This window comes from Fukomys damarensis, unplaced genomic scaffold, assembly GCF_012274545.1.
Source record: "Fukomys damarensis isolate Sample0158 unplaced genomic scaffold, DMR_v1.0_HiC HiC_scaffold_39, whole genome shotgun sequence".
Taxonomy (NCBI): Eukaryota; Metazoa; Chordata; class Mammalia; order Rodentia; family Bathyergidae; genus Fukomys; species Fukomys damarensis.
In genome coordinates this window covers 50,267,818-50,294,704 of record NW_022900951.1, presented here as the reverse complement: position 1 = coordinate 50,294,704, position 26,887 = coordinate 50,267,818, and the positions used below count along the sequence as shown (strand labels likewise).

The window sequence follows — 26,887 nt, the reverse complement described above, 5'->3', positions numbered from 1 at the left end:
AGGACTAGCCAAAAATTGGGCCCCAATTATAGTAGAACTCAAGCCAGGAGCTACTTTTGCAAGATTCAAACAGTATGCCATGCTTCGAGAGGCATGACTTGGCATTCAAGAACATATTGACCACTTCCAAAATACCCAATTCCTTAAATTCTGTCAATCTCCTTGGAACACTCCCCTGCTGCCTGTCAGGAAGCCTGACAGGAGTTACTGGCTAGTACAAGACCTACAAGATGTCAGGGCTGCTGTGGTGACCATACACCCAATAGTGCCTAACCCATATACTTTACTGAGCCTACTCTCACCCGAGGCAGCATTGTTTACTTGCCTAGACCTCAAATATGCATTTTTCTGCTTATGATTCTTCCCCCAAGCCAACCATTGTTTGCCTTCAAGTGGGAGAATCCTAACACAGGACAAAAGACACAACTCACCTGTATGAGACTCCAGTAGGGGTTTAAAAATTCTCCCAGTTTGTTCAGAGAAGCTGTAGCTGCCAATTGAGCTGCTTTTCCAGGAGAAAAACTAAACTGCACCCCGCTACAGTATGTGGATGATCTCTTGCTAGCCAGTAAAACCAAAAAGGACTGTTCACAAGGAACAATAGCCCTCCTCCGGTTACTTCTAGAGAATGGCTACAAAGTATCCTGGAAAAAGGCCCAAATATGTTGGCCTTCTGATTAGAACTTTTGCTTCATTGTCACTAAAGGACACTAGGAACTAGGACCTGAGAGAAAATAGGTCATCTGCTCCCTTCCCAGGCCAGCCAGCAAAAGAAAACTCCACAAATTCCTGGGGGCAGCTAGGTTTTCAGGATTTGGATTCTGGGATTTGCTGGGAAAGCCAGTCCCCTCTATGAAGCCCTCATTTGACCAGATAGCCAGCCTTTTCAATGGGATGATCAGCAGGAATCTGCTTTCAAAGAGATCAAATAACTACTCATGAGTACCCTGCTTTAGTTTCACCAGACACACACCAAGAATTTAATCTCTTTGTTCATGAAAAAGACCATATAGCTCTAGAGTACTAACTCAAACTGTAGGTCCTTGGCAGAGGCTAGTGGCCTACTTGTCCAAACAATTAGATATTAGCAGTCAGATGGCCCTCCTGCTTCTGTGCCCTGGCAGCAGTTGTTACTCTTATTAAAGAAGTAGACAAACTGACCTGGGAACAGAGCCTTAGTGTAAAATCCTTCACTCCGTTATGACTCTGATGAATAATCAGGGACATAAGTGGCTTTCAAATTCCAGAATGGCCTAGTATCAAGGGTCACTCTATGAAAATCCAGAGTCACTTTAGAGACCATGATATCCTTAAACCCAGCCACTTTTCTGCCTGCAGAGGAGGTCCAACCAGACTATGATTACAACCTGACCTTACTAAAGAGCCAAAGCCTCAATCAAATGCTACCCTACTTACTGATGGCAGCAGCTTCATAAAGATGGAGAGTAATTGGCAGGGTATGCAGTAATAATCTCAGACCAAGTTATCAAGGCAGGTACCCTTCCTAAAGGGTGGTCAGCACAGACAGCAGAACTTTGGGCCCTCATCCCAGCCCTCCATTGGGCTCAAGGAAAGACTGTCAACAATTATACTGACTCAAAGTACACCTTTGCCACTATTCATGTCCATGGAACAACTTAAAGAAAGTGTACTTTAAACAGCTGAGGGCAAGGAAGTTAAAAATAAAAGAGAGATACTCCAACTCCTAGAGGCAATTTTGGAACACAAAAAGTAGCCATCATATACTGTCAAGGACACCAAAAAGGACAAGATCTAATTACAAAGGGAAACAATGGCCAGTTAAACAACCAAAGAAGCTTCCAGACAGACTAGACCCAATGTCCTTGCACCCCTTCAGATTTTTTAAGATGGTCACATTGGCTACCCAGAAAAGATCTACAAACAGCTTTTTACTAAAGAAAAGGCCTTTATAAAAGGCTGTAAGATATTATCTCGGGACTGCCTCCAACCTCTGCAGACACACCACGATGCAAAGGAAAATCCTGGTTATTACTAACCAGAAGAAAATTTATGGGATCAGGAACAGAGGGCACTCAGAATGGGGCCAGGCCTCTACACACTGCCAGATGTGAGTCTTCATTCTGTCTCACAGTGCTTATCCATTTGTTTGATCTCTTAAAGAGATACTACTATAGTGTAAGACTCCCTTCAATCTGTGCCACAGTCTGTCAAAGATGTAAGACCTGTGCCCACAACAATCCTCTCTACCCCCAGGAATTCAACACACAGGGACATCCCTGTTTGAAGATTTATAGATCGATCTTACCAAAATGCAGCCCTGATTTAGACACAAATACCTATTAATCATAGCCTGCACTTATTCTGGGTGGGTTGAAGCCAAACCAACCAAGACAGAAAAAAGTCCAAGAAGTCATTCAGTTCCTCCTCCAAGAAGTAATTCTCCATTATGGATTCCCCTTGTCAATCAGGAGTGACAATAGGTCTGCAATTGTGGCTGACGCAGTCTAGAGCTTAGCTGGCATGCTAAAAATTAAATGGAATCTTCACACAGCCTATAGGCCACAAAGTTCAAGAAAAGTAGAACACATAAATTGAATCCTCAAGACTGTATTAGCTAAGTACTGGCAAGAAACAAGTGCAAAGAGGCCAGACGTGTTACTGCTGGCCCTGCTCAGAGTTAGATGTACTCTTGGAGCCTCGGGTTACTCACCTTATGAAATAATGTGCGGAAGGCCTCCCCTATAGTTAAACACTTCCATAGAGATGTTAGACAACTAGGGGATAATTATGTGGCTTTAGAACTACAAGTGTTGGGAAAATTTTTCTCACAAATCAATAAAACTATGTTAGAAAGAACACCCATTCCCTATGGGAAATCCCACACATCCCTTTCAGCCATGAGATTCTGTGTGGGTTAAAGATCAGAAAATGACCACCTTTAAGTTGATCTGGCTAGGATCTTATGATGTTGTGCTTGTGACCCCCACTGCTGTCAAAGTTATAGTCCCCTGGATCCACCATACCTGCACTAAGAAGGCCTACACAACCAACCCTCCAGCCTGGGTAGCCTATCCTGACCCCCAAAATCCTCTCAGAACAGGACTCTGATTCAATAGGCCTCTACCAAACATCCCTAGATTCAAAATTCCTGACCAGCTCCAGACATCTTCCCTACTCTGGTCACCCTGGAAGCTGACCAGTCTATGCATGGCTGAAGCCTGAGGACACCATACACAGGATTTTTTAAAAAGGGACTGTTTTATGTATTGCCATCCTTGGTTTCTGGGCCTTCTTGGTCTTCTAACCTTAATCTTTGTCAACAGTCTTGCCACAACTGCACCTTGTGAGTGGACACCCACCTAGAGACCCTCCTAGCCTCCCGTTTTATAATTTACATTGGGTGTTTAACTTCTATTCAGTGCCTTTTACATCTCATTCTATCACTATGATCACTCTCAGCAGTATAGGTATGATCATTCTACACTCCTTCCTACCCATTGGGGACTTCACCCAAAATAACCCCTTCCTAGAAGCCTGACAACGATCTAGAATAGACAAATGGGGATCTAGATGGTACCCAGGTTTACTGTTTATCGGCCCATGGTATCTTTGTGCTTTGAGTCAATCTGACCTCATATTCAGAATGGAAAGCTGTCCTTCTTCGGTCAAATCATAGGTCAAGGATCAATCTGCGCTGACAAGGTAGGCCAAAAAATCTGCTTCCAAAGCCTTAGAGATGGCTATATAGTATGCTATCCAGATCAAGCATACAATGAATTAGTCAGAAAGGCCCCTCCAAAAGTAGTTAAAATAATAAAAACCAATCAAGTCATAAAGACAATGCTATCACATAGATGTAGCCAGCTTCCACCAGCTGACCAAACCATAGGTTCCAGCACCTCATCCTGAGAGGTTGCTTAATAACCTCTTTTGACCTTTACTGACAAAGTGTCCATAATACCTCCTGTTAGATATGCCTTTCCCTCTGTAAACAAACCTACATGGGAATCCCCATTCCTACAGAATGGACTCTGCCAAATCAAAACATTACCAACCCTATAAATATACTCCTTAGACCCATTACCAGTGGAACTTATTTAGACTCCATAGATGCCAATTTGACCTGTGTCAGTGCAAAAGTTTCTGCCAATCTGACCCTACCAGGAAACCTATCCCTGACTTTCTGCTCTAAAAACCTAATTCTGCCTAGGAGCACAACCCATTTCAACCCACATGGAGTCTTTGTTTTGTGTGGAGATATCTCCCACTGGTGCCTAGAGCCCAGATGGACAGGCACCTGCATAAATGTATTTCTTACCTACATGAACTCAATCTATACTGACTCCAAGTTAGCTCAAGCCTTATCCCTCAACTCCAGGAAAAGGAGAGCAGTCTTATCATCAGTAGCAATGGGGCCAGCATTGCTGCCAGGGTGGCAGCAAGAATAGGAGGAATTGAGCTCCCTGTGGTATTATACTATGAGCTATCCCAAGAATTATCATCAGACGTGGATCATATTGCAGACTCTCTAGCCACATTACAACAACAAATTAATTTGTTAGCTGGGGTCACTCTCCAGAATGTGCAGGCCTTGGAATTTCTCATCGGAGAGGAACTTGTGTGGACTTGTGTGTTTTGAAACGAATGCTATTATTTCATTAATCAATCTGGAACAGTTATGTCAAAAATTAAAGATTTAAAAGAAAGAGCCCAACAACTAAGGGGCAACTCACATGGAGGTCTTTGGCTCCTTTTGGATTCAACTGGACCACGTGGCTCTTTCCCTTACTTGTGGCTCTTAGCTGCCTACTACTCTTACTGCTCTGTGGTCCTTGTTTGATTAGATTATTTACTGATTTCCTTCAAAATCAGGTCCAAGCTCTAACCAAACAACCAGTATATTGACTGCTAGTAAAAACTTATTTAGGCTATCATCCCATAACCATAAGCGATGCCCTATGAGGCTATGCCTATGTACAGATATCAAAGAGGGGAAATAATGAAGAAGTTTTAAACATTTAGGTCTTCAAGCCTTAAGAATTCTCACAGGCCCTTATTTTGTTCCCATTTACCCAGAAACAGGCAGATCCACAACCCATCTCAAAGACTGATACTTTATGTAATTGCAACATGAGGCGCAACAAAAATTATATATCCTGTTAACCTCAAAATTCACCGTGTATGTCTTGTTATGTCTTCTCCACTAGCCTTGAAAACGTATCCCGTTAGCCTCCAAGTTCACAATTTTTATCTTGTTACTCCTCTCTGTTAGCCCTGAAAACATATCTGGTTAGCCTCAACATTCACAATATGTATCCTGTTGTGTTTTGCTATGCGAATATCCTGTTCCTAAAGAAAGCCACCACCTCAAGATAGTTACATTATTGCTCATCCCAAGCCCACCCTAATTTAAACTACGGTGTAAACCCCCCATTTTTAAATTTTGGGGCTCAGGTCTTTACAGAGTACCTAGCTCCACTGGGCCAGCTGGTCAAATAAAGCCTTGGTTTCCTCCATCTATTTTGAATGGGTTTGTCTTTCTTTGCCCAGATAATCTACAACAGTTTCATAAATTCTGGCTTTTTGTTTCATAGATTCTGGAATGTGGCAGCCCCACATCCTGCTTCTCAGCCGTAAGTCCCTCTGGGTACACAAAGACAGCTTTAAGACTCAGTATGTACTTAGAGTGGTGCTTCCTACCCCTGTAACTCACAACTTATTTTGTCCTTGAGAGAGGTCCCAGGAGCAGAGGGGACTACTCAAGTCCAGGTTCCCTTTCAGTTCCCTTTTCAGTTGCAGATATTCAGCAATGCAAAGAATAGCTAAGCTGACTATTAGATGATCCTAGTAAGTTTGCAGATGGGCTTCAAAGTTTGATCCTTGCTTTTGACTTATTGTGAGATGTCCAATTCATCTTGTCCACTTGCGATATGTACCCCAGATAAAAAACAAAGAATTTCTATGAGGCTAAAAACTGTAAAAATAAACAACATTCTTTAAGAAGGTACATAAACAGCCCTGATGATGCTTCGTGCCCTGCTACAGAACCAAATTAAAACTGCAATATTAATGAGGGACTAAAATTGTGCCTGTTATGGCTGATCTTACTATGGGGATGAAAAGGTGTATTAAAAACATCTGTTAATTATGATAAAGTGAGTGGGATCATGCAGGGTAAAGAGGAAAATCCAGTAATCTTCAAGAGCTGATTAGTAGGAGTCATTCATAAATATAAAAACATAGATTCATCTTCCAGAGAGGGAGAGGCACTGGTAGGACAGCATTTCATTTGTCAGTCAGTCCCAGATTATTACAAAAACTTTAGATGGGTTCATAGACAGACACCCCTGACTCAATTGCTGGACACAGACTTTTCTGTGTTAAATTAGCAGGATCCAAAAGAGGGTCAAGACAGAAAGGCTAAAATTATAGCTATCACAACTGGTAATGCTTTAAACTCATACAAATTATGCAAGGGAAAAGCCAAGGACAACTGAGATTCCTGTTTTAAGTGCAAGAAGTCTGGACAGTGGGCATGCAAAAATTAGTCACACAAAATGGGTACTCTGTGGAAGCTTAGTCCAATGTATCTCAGAATTCTCCTTTAGAGCATTGGGTTTCTACACAATGGGCCAGAATGTTCCACTATTGTAATAAAATAGTGTTCTTTTCTCAATTTGAAAAATGATTAAGACAGTATTTTTTAATTTGAAATTCCTCTACCATATTTTAATTTTCTGGCACTTGCTATTCTCTATATTAAACTGCAAAACAAAACAGTGTTTTGCACAATCACATATCCAAATACTTTATGTTTAATGAAGCTAGTTCATTAAATTCTATAATAAGGACCATGACTTCAGGTACCTTGCCACCTGAAAATATTTGAGTTTCACTGGGATATGACAAAGAGAGAGAGAGAGGAGATGGGTAAAAACATGAGGATAGTAGAAGAAAAAGTGTTAGATGGTACAGCAAAAAGGCTCACCAGGAATGAACTGCGTGTGTCTATAGGATTAGTTGAAAATAATGTTGATTAGGTAATAATTAAGTCTAGTTTATCCTGAACGTAGTAATTTATAATTTGCAAAGAGCTCACACATATCTATGCTCATCCACATAACAACCTTTCAGATGAAGAAAGTAGGCAATAATATTACCATTATCATTAATGACAGATGCTTTCCCCGCCTCTTTTTTCTTCTTTTCTTCCTTTTTTCATTCCATTTGTGTGATACTGGTAATTGAAAATAGAACCTTGTGCATGCTAAGCAAGTGCTCTAAGATTGAGCTAGAAAATATTGTCTCTAAAAAATATGTCTCTAAAAAATTTTGAGACACAGTCTTGGTAATTTTTCTTACACTGGCCTCAAACCTGCCTCAGCCTCCCAAAGAGCTGAGATTACTGATGCGTGCAGCCGTACCTGTTTTGTAACAATAGTTTCCAATTAATGTGTACTTACTATGTACTAGACATTTTGGTGAGTCCATTACACATATGATCTCTAACAAAACAACTCTGCAATACGGCTTTATATCTTAATTGTACTGATGCATAAACTAAGACTCAGGAAGTTTAAGTAATTTGTCCAAGACCATATCGCTAAAACTGCCCAGATGATTGCATTTGAACTCTGTGTTTATTTGATCCCAGCTCCTCTATGCTACTGCAATACATGAGAAGAGACAAAAGGGAGAAGATAGCAAAAGTACATAGTATTACAGGTTACCTATAATATTTCATCAAGTAAATGAATTAAAATAATTTTTGAAGTCCATTTCATAAAAGCAGCTTTGGGCCTGGGATTTAGCTCAGTGGTGCCACTGCCTGCTTTGCAAGAACAAGGTCTGGAGTTTTGATTCCCAGTACAAAAAAAAAGTATATAGTACAGTACATCATTGGGATCTTGTACATTTACATGACAGGTCTTGGTTCTCATTTTGTCCCCTTACCCCTACCCTCCCTTCATCCCCCTTCCCTATTTACAAAAACTTTATTTCCATTTTATGATTTTCTCAGATTTTTTTCTTTTCCTTTATTTCCTTTCCCCTACCCTTCCCACTTCCCCCATACTTTTAGCCCCTTTCTTCCTATTTCACATTGTCAATCGTACCATTAGAATCTTATGTACCATTATAGTTTTTCACACCAGAGAAGGTATTTTTTTTTAAAAAAAGAGGTTGCCAAAGATAGAGATAAGTACCAAGCCGGTCTCAGAGTCTCATTTCCTCTTGAAAGGATGAAATACACATGATGGTCATTTAGATGGAATAAATGGCTTCACACATGGGGAAAAGCTTGGATTATCAATCAATATCATTATGAGAGGATATAAATGTTGACAGTAGGCCTTGAACAAGGGAAATGCAACATCTACTTTAGTTCCAGAGAGAATGATGCAATCTGTCAGAGAATTTAGACCCTCTTGGTAGGAAAGCTTTGCTACCCACTTCCTACCAGAAATATACTCAATATTCAGGACAGAATAAAAACTCTTTTAGACGCTTGAAAAGATGGCAGTAAGTCTAGGAAGTAAAGCAGTTACAACTTTATTCATAAAAGAATTCTTCTACTATGTACTTAAAACCAACTAACTCATATTGTTTGATCAATTTTTAAACTCAAAATTTAAAATTTAATAAATATGAAATAACAGTCTTGAAATATTTGGTTTTGGACTAAATAGCATTTTCTGTAAAATCAAGGAAGACAGATGCTTTTTTTTACTCAAAAAAAGCCTGGGCTAAAAACATTCAAAACAAAGTAAAATAAAAAACACTTACTTAGTAAACTTTATAAAGTTCTAGGAACTTGCTACTCAAAGTGTGGTCCAGTTGTATAGGTGTCACCTATGAGTCCTTTGAAATGCTGAACCCTAGATCTATTGAAACAGAATATGAATTTTAATATCATCCTCAGACAAGTTTTAAAAGATTGAAAATGAGGAAAATAACTCAGAAGCTATATAAGAGACATAAGAAACAAATTAGCATATTTTTGTAATTACTAAATATAAATGCAAAGAACCTTATACTTCTGTATTTTTCCCCTGTCCCATAGCTGCCAGTCCCTTCCTCCTTGGCAGATATCATTGTGTTTTGTAAGATAGTATGACCATACATCCTGATTTGTCAACTTCATCGCATTAAGTAATGCCTAGTAGAAGATTAATAAAGCAAACTCCTGATTATATCTGCGGTGTGACATGGGGTAGAGTGTTATATATAGTCCCTAGTTCATATGTCTCCAGCACTGTTTCCCTGCTCTGCTCTCTAGCCCCTATGAACTAAGAAGCTTTTCTTTGTTACCCCTTTCCACTATGATATTCCTGCTTTGGAGACACCTGACAATGAATTGAGGTCACCTTCCAACCATGAACTAAATTAAACCTGTCCATTAAATTGTGAGTGTCTGATATTGTATTCAGAAATAGGAAAGCTGAGAAGTACAATAAAGATGTGTAATAATGGATGTTTGCTAATAATAACTCTCAGTCATCAAGAAGAGGTGTAACTTTGTTTAGGTAATTGTTTAAGTATGTTTTGGATTATACAACATATTTGAGAAATATTTCTGTGAAGGAGTCAATTTTATACATGGATGCTTAAATTGCCTGATAAATTGACTTTTTTTTTTCAGTTCCAGAGATCGAATTCAGGACCTGTGATTGCAAGGTAGCTCTGTACCACTGAGCTAAATCCTGGTCCTGATAATTTCAGTTTTGAAAGCTTCCTTATCGTTTCTAAATGGTGTCAGGTAAATGAAAATTTTTCAAACTAGAGTTCAGGAAACTTAGAGATGGTAGTAACCTAAGGGTTGTAGTATCTGACATTTAAAAAGTAAGTTCATGTTTTTATGTAATACAATAATATTTTAAAATAAATGTCACCATTTCATAAATGATAACTCAGCTAAGGTTCAGAGAAGATAATTAATCTTCTAAAGGTCATACAGATAGTTAACTGCTGTTAAGGCCCAGGTTTGAACTTAGTGCTGTCTGACTACATTTTGTTATACATATTATTTGGTTTTCTCTATAGGTAATAAAGCAACTCAGTCAGAGAAGCTGGGTAGAGACACAGATTTTCTTAGTCTCTGCAGACCATGCTACTTGTAGAGTTACTTGTGAGATAGGCATACAGAATTTAGTAGCATAAGCCATTTCTCTCACTTACCAAGGAATGACGAACTTCTCTACTACTTTGTGTGCCATAATTTACAGTATGCTATTTCTTCCTTCTTCACCTTGGTGGATTTTACTCTTGTTTGAAGCAGCCACCTTATCATATACTTTATTATTTTTGTCCCGAGACCCAATTCTTCAGTGACATCAAGAAAGGGCTAGTGAGGATAGGTGAGACAATGAGAGACAAGGAGTAAGAAAACTTTAAGCCCCATGTGTCTGTCTCTCCTTCCTCAAAACCCTGTTTCCTTTGTCCCTGTGTTGATCACCTTTTCATAGCCTCATCCTGCTCCTATGATAAGAAATGCTAACATTGATGCTTGTTGATCCTCTGGAAGGAAGATAACACTTCATTCAACCTCATGAATTTGGTCCCTAGCATTTCCAGCTATGTGCATAACATATTCAGTTTTTCTGAAGAAGCTGAGTGAATGATTTGCTTTCTACTTCCTATGGCTGCTAGAAGTCAGTATTCTTCAAAACCTTCACGCTAGGTGTGGGAGTGCATGGCTGTAATCCTAACACTTGGAAGGCTGATCCAGCAGGATCACTGTGAGCTCGAGGCTAGCTTGAACGACATAGTGAGTTCAAAGCCAACCAGAACTACATAGTGAGGCACTGAGCAAAAAAACAAAACAAAAACAAAGAACATCTTGGAAAAATGAAAAGGGTTATATGTATCAGAGCTACATGTAATTACTGCCATTGCAACTTTCAGATGGTTAACTTGGAATAACTTATTTTTATACAATAAGGGTAATAACACCTACCATTATTATCTGATAAAATGCTCTGATAGGATAATAAATGTGAAAGTCCTCTGGAAGGGGTAAAGGGGTATGTGGATATATATTTTGATTATTAATACAATTTTCTGTTCCTGGAATTTCATGTGTTTCTTTATAACCATTAGTGTTATTAATTATTAAATTGTATAGTATAATTTACTCAAAATGCATTTATTGATCTCTTCCATTACATTCCACTAGGCATTGAAAATACAAAAACATATCAGATACAATTGAATTTCATTGAATATCTCAGTTAAATGAGGTATGTTAATAGGTTAACTAGCTTTTATTTTCAGAGCTTGGGATTGAGTGAAAGGCTTTGTGCATTTTAGGCAAGCTCTCTATCACTGGAGCTGTACATCCCCTGCTCCTAACTAACTTTTGTTGGTAGATGAAAATAGTTTCTGGCCTGGAAATTCAAACATGACTTTTTCCCCCAGGTATGGTAGATTCAATCTGGGGTTTTGCACATTATAGGCAAGTGCTTTAACACTGATCTACATCACCATCTCTCCTATTTTGACATAAGGTCTCACTAGTTGTTTAGGTTATCTCCAAACTTGTGATCTTTCTGCCTTAGTCTTTCAAGTAGCTGGGATAACAGGTGTTTGCCAGTGTGGCTAACTCAAACATCACTTTTTAGTGTCGGTAATTTAGAAATCAAATTTATGTCCACCGCCGCTCCCCCAGACGCACCCGCCACTGCACCATGAGAAGCCTGCCTTACTTCTGCGGCGGTCAGGTGGTGCAGGTCTTCAGCCGCGGCTCAAAGCAGCTCGGCATCTCCACAGCTAACTTTACTGAACAAGTAGTAGATAATCTTCCAGCTGACATATCCACTGGCATTTATTATGGCTGGGCCAGTGTTGGAGGTGCAGATGTTCATAAGATGGTGGTGAGCATCGGATGGAACCCATACTACAAGAATTTGAAAAAATCCATGGAAGCTCACATTATGCATACCTTCAAAGAGGACTTCTATGGGGAAATCCTCAATGTGGCCATTGTTGGCTACCTCCGACCAGAAAAGAACTTTGATTCTTTAGAGTCACTTATTTCAGCGATTCAAGGAGATATTGAAGAAGCTAAGAAACGTCTAGATTTGCCAGAACATTTGAAAATCAAAGACGACCATTTCTTCCAGGTTTCAAAAGGAAATATTATGAATGGCCACCAATGAAAAATTACCTTATATACTCAAATGCTGTTTTCTAATGCTTCACTGTTCATTATGCAGTGTCATCTGTTATATTTTCAAAATCAAACATTCCCTACACAATAAATTAGCTTAAAGTATACAATAGTGTAGTTACCAAGGTATGCTTCAACTGTTAAATTAAATCATCATGCTGTATTTCTAAAAAGCCTCTTCTAAAAATCAAGGTTTCTCTTTATGCAATATGAACCCCACTAGAATGGTATTGTCTTATAATGGAAATAAAATGTACTATAAGAATGGGTAAAAAGGCAAGTCTGTAGTTAGAGATGAAAACTGTAATTCTTATGGCAAGATAGCAGCGTGTATGCACTTGTGTAGCATTTGCTGTTGAGTAGAGATGACTTATAAAAGTAAATACGTTAAGCAGAAGTTTGATAATTTATTATAAACCTTAGTAGGAAAGTCCATGCTGGTTTGTATTTTGGTACCAGGGATCGAACTCGGGACCTTGTGCTTGCAAGGCAGGATAGCACCACTGACCCAAATCCCCAGCCGTGCTATATTTTTTATATTTTCTACATTAATATATTATTATAAACATGAAGAATTTTGTAAAATTTGGTTTAACTCATTTTCCTTATGAGTTCAACTCATTTTGCTGTCACCATTTTTTGCATGGAGTTTCCTCAATTCTCAGTGGCCTAGATCCCCACTGACTATCAATTTGTTTTTAAGACAGTAAAATGAGTGCTACATTAATTCTGTAGCTCTCATTTTTGTGTTGGATATTTTCTTATTAACAGTAGATATTCTTGTTCTTCAGCATTTTTCTTGACATTGGTTCTTTTTTCCTTTCAACAATTCTAACAGTTTTTTCCAATTGAAATATTCTACACCTATACACATAAGAGATTGCTTTTGTCCCTGCCATTCCATTCCATCACTATGTGAGTAGTAATTAAGTGTATATTTATATTGCTTTTGTTTTTCAGCACTGGGGATTAAATCCAGGTCCTCACCCACTAGGCCAGTGATGGAGATCCTTTCAGAGCTTTCAGTGATGACAGCCCATTGGGCCACACATACCATGGGTTTGCCACCTCTGCATTAGGCCAATACTCTGCCACTGACTTACACTCCCAGCCCTTGTATTGCAATTTTAGGAAAAACAAACCTCATCTTTAATTTAAATAAACACATAGCCTTTTATTATGTGTGCTAGTTTCTTAACACGAAGTGCTTATTTTTCCCCTTTGGGAAGCTAAGAGCCAATAAACTATGAAATAGTGAGCAGGTTATTTATTTTTAATGTGATTATATATTCAAGTAAATGTAAACTGTTATGTAGGCTCAGTATAACTTAATGCTGATGTGGAGAGTACTTGTAGCTTGAAAAAAAGGTATAAATAAAAATTTAGTTAAATCGTCTTCACACTTTGCATTTTCCCTTTTCCTGACTTTTGGCCACTTGAGTCCTTTGTCTATAAAAGTAAAAAGTTGAAATGTTTGGATACTTAAGGAAGTAAAGGTTACAGTTTGCTTTTTGTTGCCTCAGATTGTCAGTGATTCATTGTTCACTTTGGTAATAGATTTAGCAGGGGGCAGGTTGGGTGGAGAAAGGTTGAAGTATATAGTAGATAATTTTAAAGGGAATTAATTTTCCCTAATTACTGATGTTTAGTAAACATTTATAAAGTATGTTGAAAAACATGTAAAGTTATCAGAGAAAAGGGATGCATATAGAAATTCAGTTAGATTACATTTTACTTTTTTTTGTTTGTTTGTTTGGTTTTTGTGACAGGGATTCACTATGTAGTCCAGGCTGTCCTTGAACTCAGTACCCTAGGCTGTCCTCAAACTTCTGATCCTCCTGCCTCATCCTCCTGAGTGCTGGGATTACAAGCATGCATCACCACGCCCGGCTGCATTTTACTTTGTGTTGTATGAATTTGTGACAAACAATGCAGTTTGTGGCTTTTTCATTTCTTTATAAAAATATTTAGTTTTTTTTTGTTGTTGTTTTTTTGGTTTTTTAAATGATTCTAAGGATTCACCCCAGAGGCTTGTGTTTGCTAGCCTAGCAATCTGCCACTTGAGTTACACCTTCTCTCCCACCCCCTACACTGAAAATACAATCTTTGAAATCCCATGCTTGAAAAAAGCCTCAATTATCAATGACTTTATGAAGCAAGGTTAAAAACAAATGTGAAATTATAAAGACAGATTTGGGTTTAGTCTGAGTAGCCTGCTGCAAATTATATGTTCATTGTGTGGAAGTTCTTTGACATCTTATTACTTTACCTTTCATTAAATAGCCATTGCTTTTGAGAATCATATAGTATGTTGTTCAGGAGTTTGTCTGCACTGTTAACAGTTGTTTGTTAAGTAACTATGCATTATAAGATGTCACAGTAGTTCCAATGTGATTAGTCTGAATATTTCCAGGCCTTTAAATAAATCTTGACTGAATCATTTTTTTTCTAAAAGAAAAAAGAAATCAAATTTATAATGTCATATATGTGGGAGTTGTGCCAGGAAAATGGCACAGTAAACAAATCAAAACTCCCATCTCGCCACAGAAAAGTGTAAAAGAAATAGAAACTGTCAGAAACAACTTTACTGGAACTCTGGAAAAAAACTCAAATATGTACTGTATCCACACAAGAGTGGAGTTAAGAAGAAACCAACTTAAGAATGGTAAAAAAAAAGATTTATGATATTTTTATTTACTTTTACCTCCTCCCTGTGTGGCTCAGCTATGATTTTGAATATGGTAGCCCTCGTTCCCAGTGTAGAATACTGGTCCCTGGTTCTTGAAGGAAAAGAGAGGACCTCATTCCAAATTATTGTGTTAATCTGTCCTAGTCTTTCCAGTGGCCACCTGAAAGAGTAATGCAAAGACTGGAAGAAGTGTTTTATTTTTTAATTTTTTTTGGTACCAGGATTGAACTTGGAACCTTGTGCTTGCAAGGCAGGCAGCAGAGCCATTGAGCTAAATCCCCTGTCCTACTTTTAAATTTTTAATGCTTAGAGTTTGAAGTTCTCTATAAACTACATAAATACAAGCTAAAGTTACAGAGAATTTAGTCAGCATGCATGATAAGGAATAGTATTTTTGAGAATAGTTTATAAATTAACTAAGCAGAGGCAACTAAAGCATTCAACAATCAAAACTAACATATTTTTTATTACAAGGATAATATCATTTCCTGAGTTAGCATATCATAATATTAAAAAAATATTTTGAACAAAAAAAAATCACATGACACACAAATAAGCAGCAACATTTGGTGTGCTCACTGGAAAAAATGAGCAAGTCCATTCCGTACAAAGCTCAGACATAGGAATTACTAGCAGAGATTTTAAAATCAAATGTATTGTGTTCAAAGAGTTAAAAGAAACTATGCACAAAGAAGTAATGAGACCCGGAAAATAATATATAAAATGAAAACATCAATATATAAATAGAAATCATTAAAAAAGAAGCAACTAGAAATTCTGGAGCTGAAAAATATGATAACTAAGAGAAATAATTCATTAAGGTGGGTTAAAAACATTTATGAACAGGCAGAAAAAAGAATAGGAGTATTTGAAGGTAGAAAATTAAAATTATTTATTTCTAAGGGCAGAAGGAAAAAAGAATAAAGAAAACTAACTCTAGCCCAAGGGACCTGCAGGGCAACATCAGCTGGGCCAATATATAGATTACAGAAGTCTCAGAAAGAGAAACAAGGCAATGGGGTATAAAGTACATTTGCCCAGATTAATGGTTAAAAATAGCTCTAAATTTGATGATGAATCTACACATGCAAAGAGCTCAATAAACTCTAGGTAGGATAAACTGGAAGTAACACACTGAAACACATTACAATCCAACAGTTGGAAAAAAAGAATCGTGAAAAAGAAAAAAGTGATACTATGTAACTCATCGCAAAGAAAAAAGTCTCAGAAATATTAATAAATGATTTCTCATCAGAAATCATGGAAGTCAGAAGATACTGAGAAGTTATAAAGAGCACTGAAGAAAAGTATCAATAAAGAAGTCTATGTATTGCAAAACTATCCTTTTCAATTGAAGGTGAAATTAAGACTATCCAGATAAAAGAATATTTGAGAGAGGTTGTTACCAGTAAAATGCCCTACAAGAAATGACAAATGGAGTCTTTTAGGTCTAAATGAGAGGGAACTAGGTAGTAACTTAGAACCATATGAATAAATCATAACATCCAGTAAAGTGTTATTCCAATTTCAGTTTGTAACTCTACAACTTATTTCCTACACGATTAAAAACAAAAATATACAATAACTAAAAACCTAAGATATTGGGTGCACAAACGTATAATGATTTAATTTTTCTCAAAAACATTATAAAGAGGAAGCAGAGCAGCACAGGAACAGAGTTGTATGTTATTGAAACATTGAACTGATATAAATTCAAAGTAGTTCAATGAAATTTAGGATAGTAAAATTGCAATTCTCAAAGCAAGCAGTAAGATAATATTTTAAAAAGTAGGGAGAGTACAGCAAGATGGCAGAGTAACACTCCCCAGGAAATGTGCTCCTTGCAAAAACATCAATTTAAACAACTATTCATACATGAAAACACCTGCACTGGAGCTAAGAAAATCAGATGAGAGTTCACAATACTTGGTTATAGTACAATAAGAAATGACATATCAAAGAGGGTGAAAAGAACAGTTTTACATTACCTGTAAGCCTTCCTGCAACCTCAGGCAGCACAGGGTGGAGAGGAATGGCATTCTCCTGGAGGAAAGAGAAGGAAGTAAGCACAGAATTTTGCATTGGAACTCAATATCAATCACACAATGGTAAAATCTAGCAATAGACAAACTCCTAAGAATCTGGCTCCAGGATGGCACTCACAGAAAATCTCTAGACCCACCAAGATACTATAAATAGAAACTTACAGGCACAAGGAGATGCACTCAAGTTCTGGCACAAATCACCACTGGCTGACTACAGTTGCCTTGGGCTTAAAATGAACCACAGTGAGAAGCAGATCTCAGTAGCTGGGGGATTGGATTCCATCATGGTAAAGTGCTAGTCTTTACAGCTAAGGTATTCCAGACTACTGGCATCTGTTGTGCTGGTCCTGAGTTTAAGTCACCCCTTAGCATTGCTCTGTCATATGGAAGGCAACAGAAGACGTAGCAAACACTTCTGCTGGTAACATTTGAAGGTTGTTTCCAGATAAAGCAGATAGCAAAGGTTGGAATTAATCCTCTTCAATGCACAACATTGATACATGACTAGGAGAATCAAGAACAATCAGGGAAACATGTTGCCACCAGACAGACAAGACAAAAAGTGTCAGTGTTTAACTCTGTAGAGACTTTGCAGATGACATAATCCTACAACTCAAAAAGCTCCACCAAGACTCCTAGAATTATAACCAAATCAGGCACTGTGGATACAAAATAAACACATAATTAACACATTTATTAACTCATTCTCTTATTATTTTGTTATGAAATTTTGTTTTATTTACATATAAAATAAAAACGAATAGCATTCCTGTACACTAATAATGAACCCATTGAAAAAAATTAGGCATACAATACCATTCATAATAGCATCAAAATTAAATATTTAGGTATTAGCCTAACCAAGGAAGTGAAATATCTCTAAAATGAAAGTGAAATTACTCTGGAAGAGGAAATTGAGGACATCTGAAAATGGAAAGACATCCCCTGTTTCCTGGTAGGCACAACCAACATAATCAAAATAGCTATATTTCCAAAGCTATATACAGATTTAATGCAATCAAAATACCAACATCATTTCTCACAGAACTAGAAAAAACAATCCTAAAATTTATTGAGAACCAGAAGAGACCCAGAATAGCAAACGCAATCCTGGGTAACAAAAGCAAAGCAGGTGGCATCACAATCCCAGACTTGAAGTTACACTATAGTCCTGTGGTGATTAGAACATCATGCTATTATCTCAGAAGCAGATGTATATCAAGGGAACAGAATAGAAGAAACAGAAACAGCCCTAGGCACACATAGCTACTTGATAAAGGGCCAAAAATATGCACTGTAGAAAAGGTAGTCTCTTTAATAAATGCTGCTGGTAAAATTGATACCCACATGTAAAATATTGAGTCTAGATCCATATATCTCACCACGTATTAAACCGCAATCAAGACGGACAGAAGACCCAAAAGTTAACATGGAAACACTTAATAGATTGTAAGATAAAATAGGTCTAACTCTTGAGGATATAGGCATAGGCAAGGACTTACTGAACAGAACCCTAATAAACAAATACAATACTGAGGATCAAAAAATTGGATCATATCAAATAATAAAGCTTATGTACAGCAAAGGAAAAAGCCAATAGAGTGAAGACACAACCTACAAAATGGGAAAAATTGCTTTTACTTTGACAGAAGACTAACATCAAGAATATATAAAGAACTAAAAAAATTAGATTCTCCAAAATAAAAATCCAATAAAAATGGGCAACTGAATTGAATAGACACTCTCAGAAGAAATACAAATGTCCAATAAATAAAATACATGAAAAAATGCTCATCATTTCTGATGATCAGAGAATTGCAAATTAAAACCATACTGAGGAAACATCTTACTACACAAAGAGTGGCTATCATCTAAAGATCTAATATTGTAATATCAAGTACTGGTAAAGATGTGGAGAAAAATAAGTTTCTACCTTGTTGGAGGGAATGTAAACTAGTACAACCACTGTGGAAATCAGTGTGGAGATAACTCAAAAAAACTAAAAATAGAAATTCCATTTGTTCCAGCTAACTGTTTCTATTCTATATTCTATATTCTCAAAGCAATTAAAATCATCAGTAGGATACATCCATACCCATGTTTATAGAAGCACACTTTATAATAATTAGATCTTGGAAACAGCATATAGGTCCATCAACAGATGAATGATAAGGAGAATGTGGTATTTTTACACAATGGGGTACTACTCTGCTATAAAGAAAAATAAACCAAGATCCTAATGATATAATTGACAATGTGAAATAGGAAGAAAATGGATAAAGGTGTAGGGGAAATGGGAAGGGTAGGGGAAAGGTAATAAGGGAAAGGAAAAAAATGAGAAAATTCAAAAATGGAAATAAAGTTTTTGTAAATAGGAAAGGGAGGAGGGGGTGAAGGGAGGGCAGGGATAAGGGGAAAAAATGAGAACCAAGACCTGTCATTTAGAGGTACAAGATCCCAATGATGAATGTAAGTGTACTGTGTACCTAAAATGTACCAATAAAAAAGAAAGATAAGAGTCATTTGTATGTAAATAGATACAACTTGAGAACATAATGTTTACTGAAATAAGCCAGACACACATGCTTAAAAATCACCTGGTTTTTCTTATATGAGATACTATGTAGATCTAGCAAAACAGAAGATAGATAAATAAAAAGTAGGAAGTTCAAATAATTCCCTAAATTACTCACTGTCCTGTTTCAAAAGTATTTTAATATATATGCTAATTAATTTCATTTATACTGCTAGTTTTAGTTCATAGAAGAGAAAGTTTTATGCTCTTATCTGCTTATTTTTTGTGAAAGTCTTCTGCATATGTCTTATATTCTGTGTAACTGCTTTTAAGACAATGATACATGTTTTATTAACTAAACTTATTCTCTTATTATTTTGTTATAAAATTTTGTTTTATTTTCATATAAAATAAAAGCATTAGAGATAGAGATCTCTGAATTGGTTGATAATGAATTCAAAAGAGCCATTTTAAACAAGCTCAGTCAAACTCAAGAATAGTTAAAATCATGTCATAAAATGCATCTGAAATGAATAGACACCTCTCAGATGAAGAAATAGAAATAACAGATAAATATATGAAAAAATGTTCCACCTCACTGGTCATTTGAGAGATTAAAATAATGCTGAAATTCCTTCTCACTCAGAAAGAATGGTTATTAACAAGAAATCAACCAGTGACAAATACTGGCAAAGATGTGAGGAAAAAGAACTCTTCTACATTGTTGGAGGGAATGTAAACTAATAGAACATGACTATCAAGAACAATCGGAGAAACATGTTGGCATGGAAATCAGTTTGTCTCAACTATCCTTCTTCTAGGTATTCTCCCCAAATAGTTAAAATCAACATATCAAAAGGATATACCAATACTCCTCAAACTCTTCAGAAAAGTAGAGAAGGAAATATTTCCTAATGTATTCAATGAAGCCATCACTATCTTGCTACCAAAGCCTGATGACATCACAAAAAGTATACATTAATACTCTGTATCAATAGAGATGAAAAAATCCTCAACAAAATATTAGCAAACTAAATTAACTTTTAAATGAGAACTAAACACCAGAAAAAATATGAAACAAGTACATTTGCAATAGCTTCCAAATAAATTAATATTATGGTTTAGATCTAAATGAACCCTTAAATTCTCATGTGTGTGGAAGGTAATTGGATCATGGGGATGCTATTATTGTCAATGGATTGAACCACTACTGCGTTCAGTATATAAAAGTGCTGTTAGGAGGTTAGAAATTGGTTGCTGAGCGCATGACCTAGAAGTGTATACCTCTTTCCCTGAGTCCTCCTTTCACTTTCTGCCTTCTGGCTGCAATGGGTTAAGCATACGTAGGGGAAGAACAAAAAGGGAAAAGAAAAAAATGTGAGAGAATGGAAAGATGAAAATAAAGTGTTTGTAGATGGGGAGGGGAGGAGGGGGTGAAGGGAGGGCAGAGGTAAGGGGAAAAAAATGAGAATCAAGACTTGCCATGTAAAGGTACATGATCCCAACAATGAATGTAACTGTACTGTATCCCTAAATGTACCAATAAACTCAATTAAAAAAAAAAAGCATACTTTCTTTTGCCACGCCATTCTGCTATACTTGTTTTTGTCTTGTATCCAGCTGACCATAGACTGAAACTATAATCCAAAATAAATTTCTCCTTTAAGTTGTAGTTGTCAGAGAACTGTCTCAGGAATAGGAAAGTGACTAAGACAATAAAATACCCAGGAATAACACACTATTAAATATGTAAGGTCATATCTATGTGGTTTTGATTACAGAAACTAATAAAGTATTGTCTAAATGAAAAAAAAGAATAAGGTAAGACTACAAGAGCAAGAAGCAATTTAAATATGTTCAGGGACCATTTTCATCTTCAGAATTAAGGATTATTTTAATCTTACATCATTGCCTTTTCTCTGTTACTTTCCTTTTTGTTTTATTTTACGATTCCCTATTTTTAATGTTCATGCAGAGATTTCTTTAACTGAAATACCGAATAGTTTCTCTGGTGTGAAAAACTATAATAATGCACAGGATCCTAATGAGATAATTAATAATGTGAAATAGGAAGTAAAGGGCTAAAGGTGTAGGGAAAGTAGGAAGGGTGGGGGAAAGGTAATAAGGGAGAGGAAAAATATGAGAAATTGAAAAAAATGGAAATAAAGTGTTTGTAAATGGGGAGGGGAAGAGGGGGTGAAGGGAGGGCAGGGACAAGGGGAAAATATGAGAATCAAGACCTATCATGTAAAGGTACAGGATTCCAATAATGAATGTAACTGTATTGTATACCTAGATTGTACCAATAAACTCAATAAAAAGAAAAAAAAATTCCCAGGAATAAATTTGATCAGGAGGGGGGCAGTAGAAGACCTGTAGACTGAAAACTATAAAATACTATTGAACATAATTTTAAAAGACTTAGAGAAATGGGATGCTATCTGGTTTATGCAATGGAAGAGTTATACTATTGTTAGGATGGTAATACAACCAACTCACAGTGGTCTACAGACTCAATGTAATGTCTATTAAATTTTCAAGTGTTCCTGAATAGCTAAAACAATCTTAGAAAAGAAGAAAAAAATTGAAAGACTTAAATTCATGATTTCAAATTTTAGTTCAAAGCTATAATAATAAAAACATTGTGAGAGTGGCATAAGGTGGACATATTGATCCATGTAATAGAAATAAGCACATACATCTGTGAGTTGGATTTTGACAAGGGTAACATGACTAGTGAACGAGAAAAAAATAACTCCTTCAATAAATACTGTTAGGAAGTGCAATGTACAAAAGAAAGAAGTGTGACCCCTCCCTTCACATCACATACAAAAATTAACTTAAGATAATTTAATGACAAATATAAACTGAAAATCATAAAACTCTTAGGAGAAAACACAGTGGTAAGGTTTTCATGACCTTGAATTTGGTAACAAATTCTTAGATATGAAAGTAAAAGTAAAAATAGCAATAGCAAAATAGATTAATTGGACTTCCTGAAAAATTAATCCTTTCATGAAGCAATAGACATAATCAAAATTTGAAAAGGCAATCTACATAATGAAAAAAATATTTTCAAATTATAAGCGATTAATATTCAGAATATATAAAGAACTTTAACAACTGTAAAACAAAGAGACAACCTAATTTTCAAAAGTGGAGAAAGGATTTAACAGATGTTTCTTAAAAAAAAAAAGAGATTTAAAGGCCAACATGCACAACAAAGGATGCTTACTGTAATAGTCATCAGGGAAATGTAAATGAAAACCACAATAATATACTACTTCACACTCATTATGGAAATATCCCAGAAAATATCAAGTGTTGGTTGGGAGGCAGAGAAATTGAAATCCTCATATATTGCAGATGGGAAGTTAAAATGCCTCAGTTAATGTGGAAAACTTACAGTTCCTCAAAAAATGAAAAAGAGAATGACTACATAACTTTATAATCTTGGTATTAGTCATATAACAAAGAACTGAAAATATGTCCTCAAACAAGTACATGTATGCATATGTTAAATGCGGTACAATTCACAATGCCTTAAAAGGAGAAACAACCAAAATGTTCATCAGCGAGTGATTAGATAAACAAATAAATATTAGTTAGACATGAAAGTACCAATTAGTAAGAAAAAGCATCAGTTAGGAATAAAGTACCAATAAATGCTATCAGACAAAAGAATCTTGAAAATTTATGGTAAATTAAGGAAGGCAGGCATAAAAGGTTGTGTATTGTATGATTCTATATACATTAATTATTCAGATGAGATAAATCCATAGAAATAGATTTCTGATTGGTGGGTTCTAGGACTTGAGGGTAGCAAAGACCAGGAGGAGCTGTTTGACTGGTAAAACAGCTTTATTTTGGAGGGATGGAATATTTTGAACTAGATAGGAGTTGTTGTATACTATGTTCACTTTGAATTGGTTACTTTTAATCTAGGAGTATGAGACAGGGGGATTACACATCAGAGGCCAACCTGGGCCACTTAGCAAGACCCTGAGGGAGAAAGGAAGGAAAGGACAAGAAAAAAAAGTGAAAAATCTAAGAAAAAAATAGAAACAAAGCTTTTGTACATAGGTAGTACGTGGGGCTTGAGGGGAGAACGGTGGGATAAAATAAAATAAAAATTATTTAAAATTCATAGAAAAAATGAAAAGGACTGTGGATGTAGCTCAGTGCAAAAGCCCTGAGTTTAGTACCTAGTACTGCAAAATGATGATGATGATGATGATGATGATGATGATGATGATAATGAATTGAGTTACATATTTAATACATACTTTATAAATAAAAATTTGGAAACAAAAAGCATATAAGAAGAAAATAAATGTCACCTGTGTTTTACTAATTTAAAGATCTTTAATGTTTTGGTTAACTACCATGTGTGATATTATTATTTCTTAGAAAGCATGTTTGGAGCTGTAGAAAAATGACTAGCATTACCTTTGTTATTAAACCCTATACTGAAGAGTGATTTAAAATGATTACTTAGTATAAAGTCCAAATTAGTGGTAAGGTCTTCCTTGAGATGAATCACAACCCATGTAGAGATTCATGCCCAGATTAAGTAAGCTAAAACATGAAGGTGTGGGTTCATATCTCTTTTCTGTGTTTTGTGTTAGAACATCTCCCCAAAGAGTCAAAGTTTTTACTTTAGAATGCAAATCCTTGGAAACTGCATTCAGGAACACAATTCAAACACTACGAAATTTAAGCAGATTTCCTTCCTGTCTTGCAGTTCTCATATTTTGGAAAAGATAACTAAAATAACAAGCAAAGTTCTGCACTTAAATAAATTTAACACTTTCACTTCAACTGACATTAAAATTTTTTAAAGTAAAAGAAAAAGTGAGTTCAAATGAAGATTTTAGTCACTCCATGTGTGAGATTAATGAAAAAATCTGTAACATTACTGTTAATAATTAACAGTTTGGGAGGGGAACCACTACACTGAGATACAGATAAGTTCTCTTAAAAGACACCAAACCTTTTCAACAGGCATTAGATGGGGGTTAGATTAGACTATATTTGAGGTCATTTTCTTTTTTTTTCTCTTTAAGAAATCTTTAATTCTAAGAAATTAATCCAGAATTGAATATATTCACTACTATTCCTACTCATGCAGTAAAGGAAATATGATATAACTTTCAGTAATATACAAGAGACTTTTTCTTTTATTAATATCTAATACAAGTTTCCTTATTTGTATATGTACTACAATTCCATCTTAAAGAGTCCTAATAGGATTACAGCATTTTCTTGCAATTATTGCTTTATTCCTACGAAGACTAACATTTGAACTTGTGATGGCTTCCTATCTTAAACCCAATTATAGTGTTCTCTGAAGAAAATATTTCTATAAGTTATTAACTTGATTCCCATAAAATATGGTCTCAGCAAATGTGAAAAAAAATCATGTTATTTCTTTGTTGAATGCTATGAGGGAAAAATGCATTCTTCTCTACAAAAAGTGGGTTTATAGAAGAATTCTGATATTAAAAATGATTTCGATGTGTTCAACCTCTGAAATGATTAGTAACTCCAAGTAATTTTCAAATTGGGAGGCAAACTACTAGCAATAAGTTCATCAAATTTAGATCTGTCTTGAACAGGAACATTATAGAAATCAAGAACATCTCTGACACTGCACATTAGGTGAAGCGTGGAGTTAGATACTGCATGGTCCAAATCATCAGCTAAATGTGCCAAGAGACTGAAATTCATATGACAATCTTCTAGTGAGATGTCTTGCCAATTACTGGGATGAGATGAACCAAAAATTTCTCTAATATGAGATTCCAAATGACTCTGGAGATCTTCAGGTGGTATGCATGTTTGGTTTCGTAGAGGTGGACAAATCAGAATAGGTTCTTTTTTCACTTTTTCTGTCTCAGTGACCACTGGTTCTTTCTCTTTGCTGGATGGAGACCAAAACTCTCTACGTGCCACCTCTGTTACCATCCATGTCAACCTCTTCTTGCAATACCGGAGACACACAGGGCCGCCATACTGAAGGAAAGCTGGAGGCGCTTGAACTCTTTGAGGTCATTTTCAACTGTAAGATTTTATAATTTTCTGATTTGGTGATAATTGAGATGCCCATTCTTAAACCAGTTCCCCACTGTCAACTTTATTACACACATAATTCCTACTTTCAAGTAATAATAGTGGATTATATTAATGCTTTGTAATTTATAAAATGCTTTTATATATCTATCTCATTCAGTCCTAAAAATGGTGCAGTGGGCTGAGTGGAATCATCTTTGTTTTATAGGTGACCAAACAGATGCATTTCAGAGAGCTTATTCCTCCCCCTCTCCCTTTTCTCTATTTAGATAATCTACAAGGCCCATTTTAGGAACTAGATCCTTAGTGAATAGCATGTGAAGTGATTAAGATCTAACTTGATTTTCTTTCACATTTCATTGAATTCCCATTGCATTTACAAATAATTATATTTTGTTACTAGAATGTTATATTTTATTTATATCTTTTCCTGTGCGTTGCAATGCAGCAACATACAAAGAAAACATAGTTTTATAATCAGTGAGTTTGAACCCCAACCCCACAATCTACAAGAGTGTAATTTTAAAAAAATTTGCCTAAGTTCTTTAAGCCTAAAATTCCCATCTGTGAAATGAGGATAACATGCCCACCTTATAAGCTAGCTTTGCTTATCAAACAAACAAACAAAAAATGGATGTAAGGTATTTTTCTATGTTCCCAATTAGGCTGCAATCACCCATGAGGGGCCTCATTTAGAAACTTTGTTGCTTCCTCACAGAGTTAGATTCATAGTAGAGTAGTTGATACCTACATTTCTATGGATTGGAAAGACTTGGAATGTATGTTATTGTAGAATTCAATCCTCCATATAGGTTTATAACCTTCATATAGACTCATCACATCATATAGGCCTATTTTCCACAGTCTTTGAATCTAATATGCCCAAATCTCCTACCACCTGTGCTGAATCTGAATAAAATTTTAACCTACTAATAAGCAAGTGATTGACTTCTATCACCACAGACTATTTGCTTGTCATAGAGATGTAGATTTTTGTTTTTAATATACAGGCTCCTTCAGAAACTATACATTTTGTGAAACTGTTATTAATAGAAAGTTTAGACACAAGCTTTTCCTTGATTGACCTTTGTTGCTATGACACCTATTAGAAGCAGTCACTACTTGAATTGATAACTCACTCTGAAATCTTTAACGCTTACAATTCTTTTTTGTTGGACAGCAGAATAAACATGAAGAAGGACAAATAGAGTTTAGCAGTTACCAAAGAGTCTTTACTAATGCAAGTAGTGCGATAGATAATCCATAAATAAATAGAAATCTTCTTATATCTCATCCTTTATTATTTGCCTTTCTATTGTATGCATGAAAGTTATAGCTTTAAATAGCCACTTCCTTATTTTCTAGAATATATATAAAAAACTCCTTCAAATGATCTTTTTTTTTTTTTTTTTTGTTGT

At 35.9% G+C, this 26,887-nt stretch overlaps 3 protein-coding genes across 10 annotated transcripts in view; 1 reads left to right on the top strand and 2 right to left on the bottom strand.

Moving 5' to 3' along the window:
• Positions 1-26,887, bottom strand: part of Zc3h12b (zinc finger CCCH-type containing 12B) — a 402,674-nt gene that overhangs the window by 55,993 nt on the left and 319,794 nt on the right. For 5 of the 8 annotated variants that reach the window (XM_010632199.3, XM_033760139.1, XM_033760140.1 and 2 more), the window contains one exon: positions 16,826-16,880. The gene's annotated coding sequence lies outside the window, so the exon portion shown is untranslated. Of the gene's footprint in view, positions 1-431; positions 564-16,825; positions 16,881-17,044; positions 17,140-26,887 lie in introns of those variants that run through there. The other 3 variants (XM_010632200.2, XM_010632204.2, XM_019208686.2) reach the window with 2 other exon arrangements.
• Positions 11,667-12,137, top strand: LOC104867782 (riboflavin kinase-like). The gene has a single exon (XM_033760482.1). The coding sequence runs from the start codon at positions 11,667-11,669 to the stop codon at positions 12,135-12,137; it is 471 nt and encodes a 156-aa protein (XP_033616373.1).
• LOC109118302 (39S ribosomal protein L50, mitochondrial-like) lies at positions 24,936-25,411 on the bottom strand. The gene is given in 2 exon segments (XM_033760143.1): positions 24,936-25,375; positions 25,378-25,411. Coding segments are annotated over 2 exon segments (474 nt in total).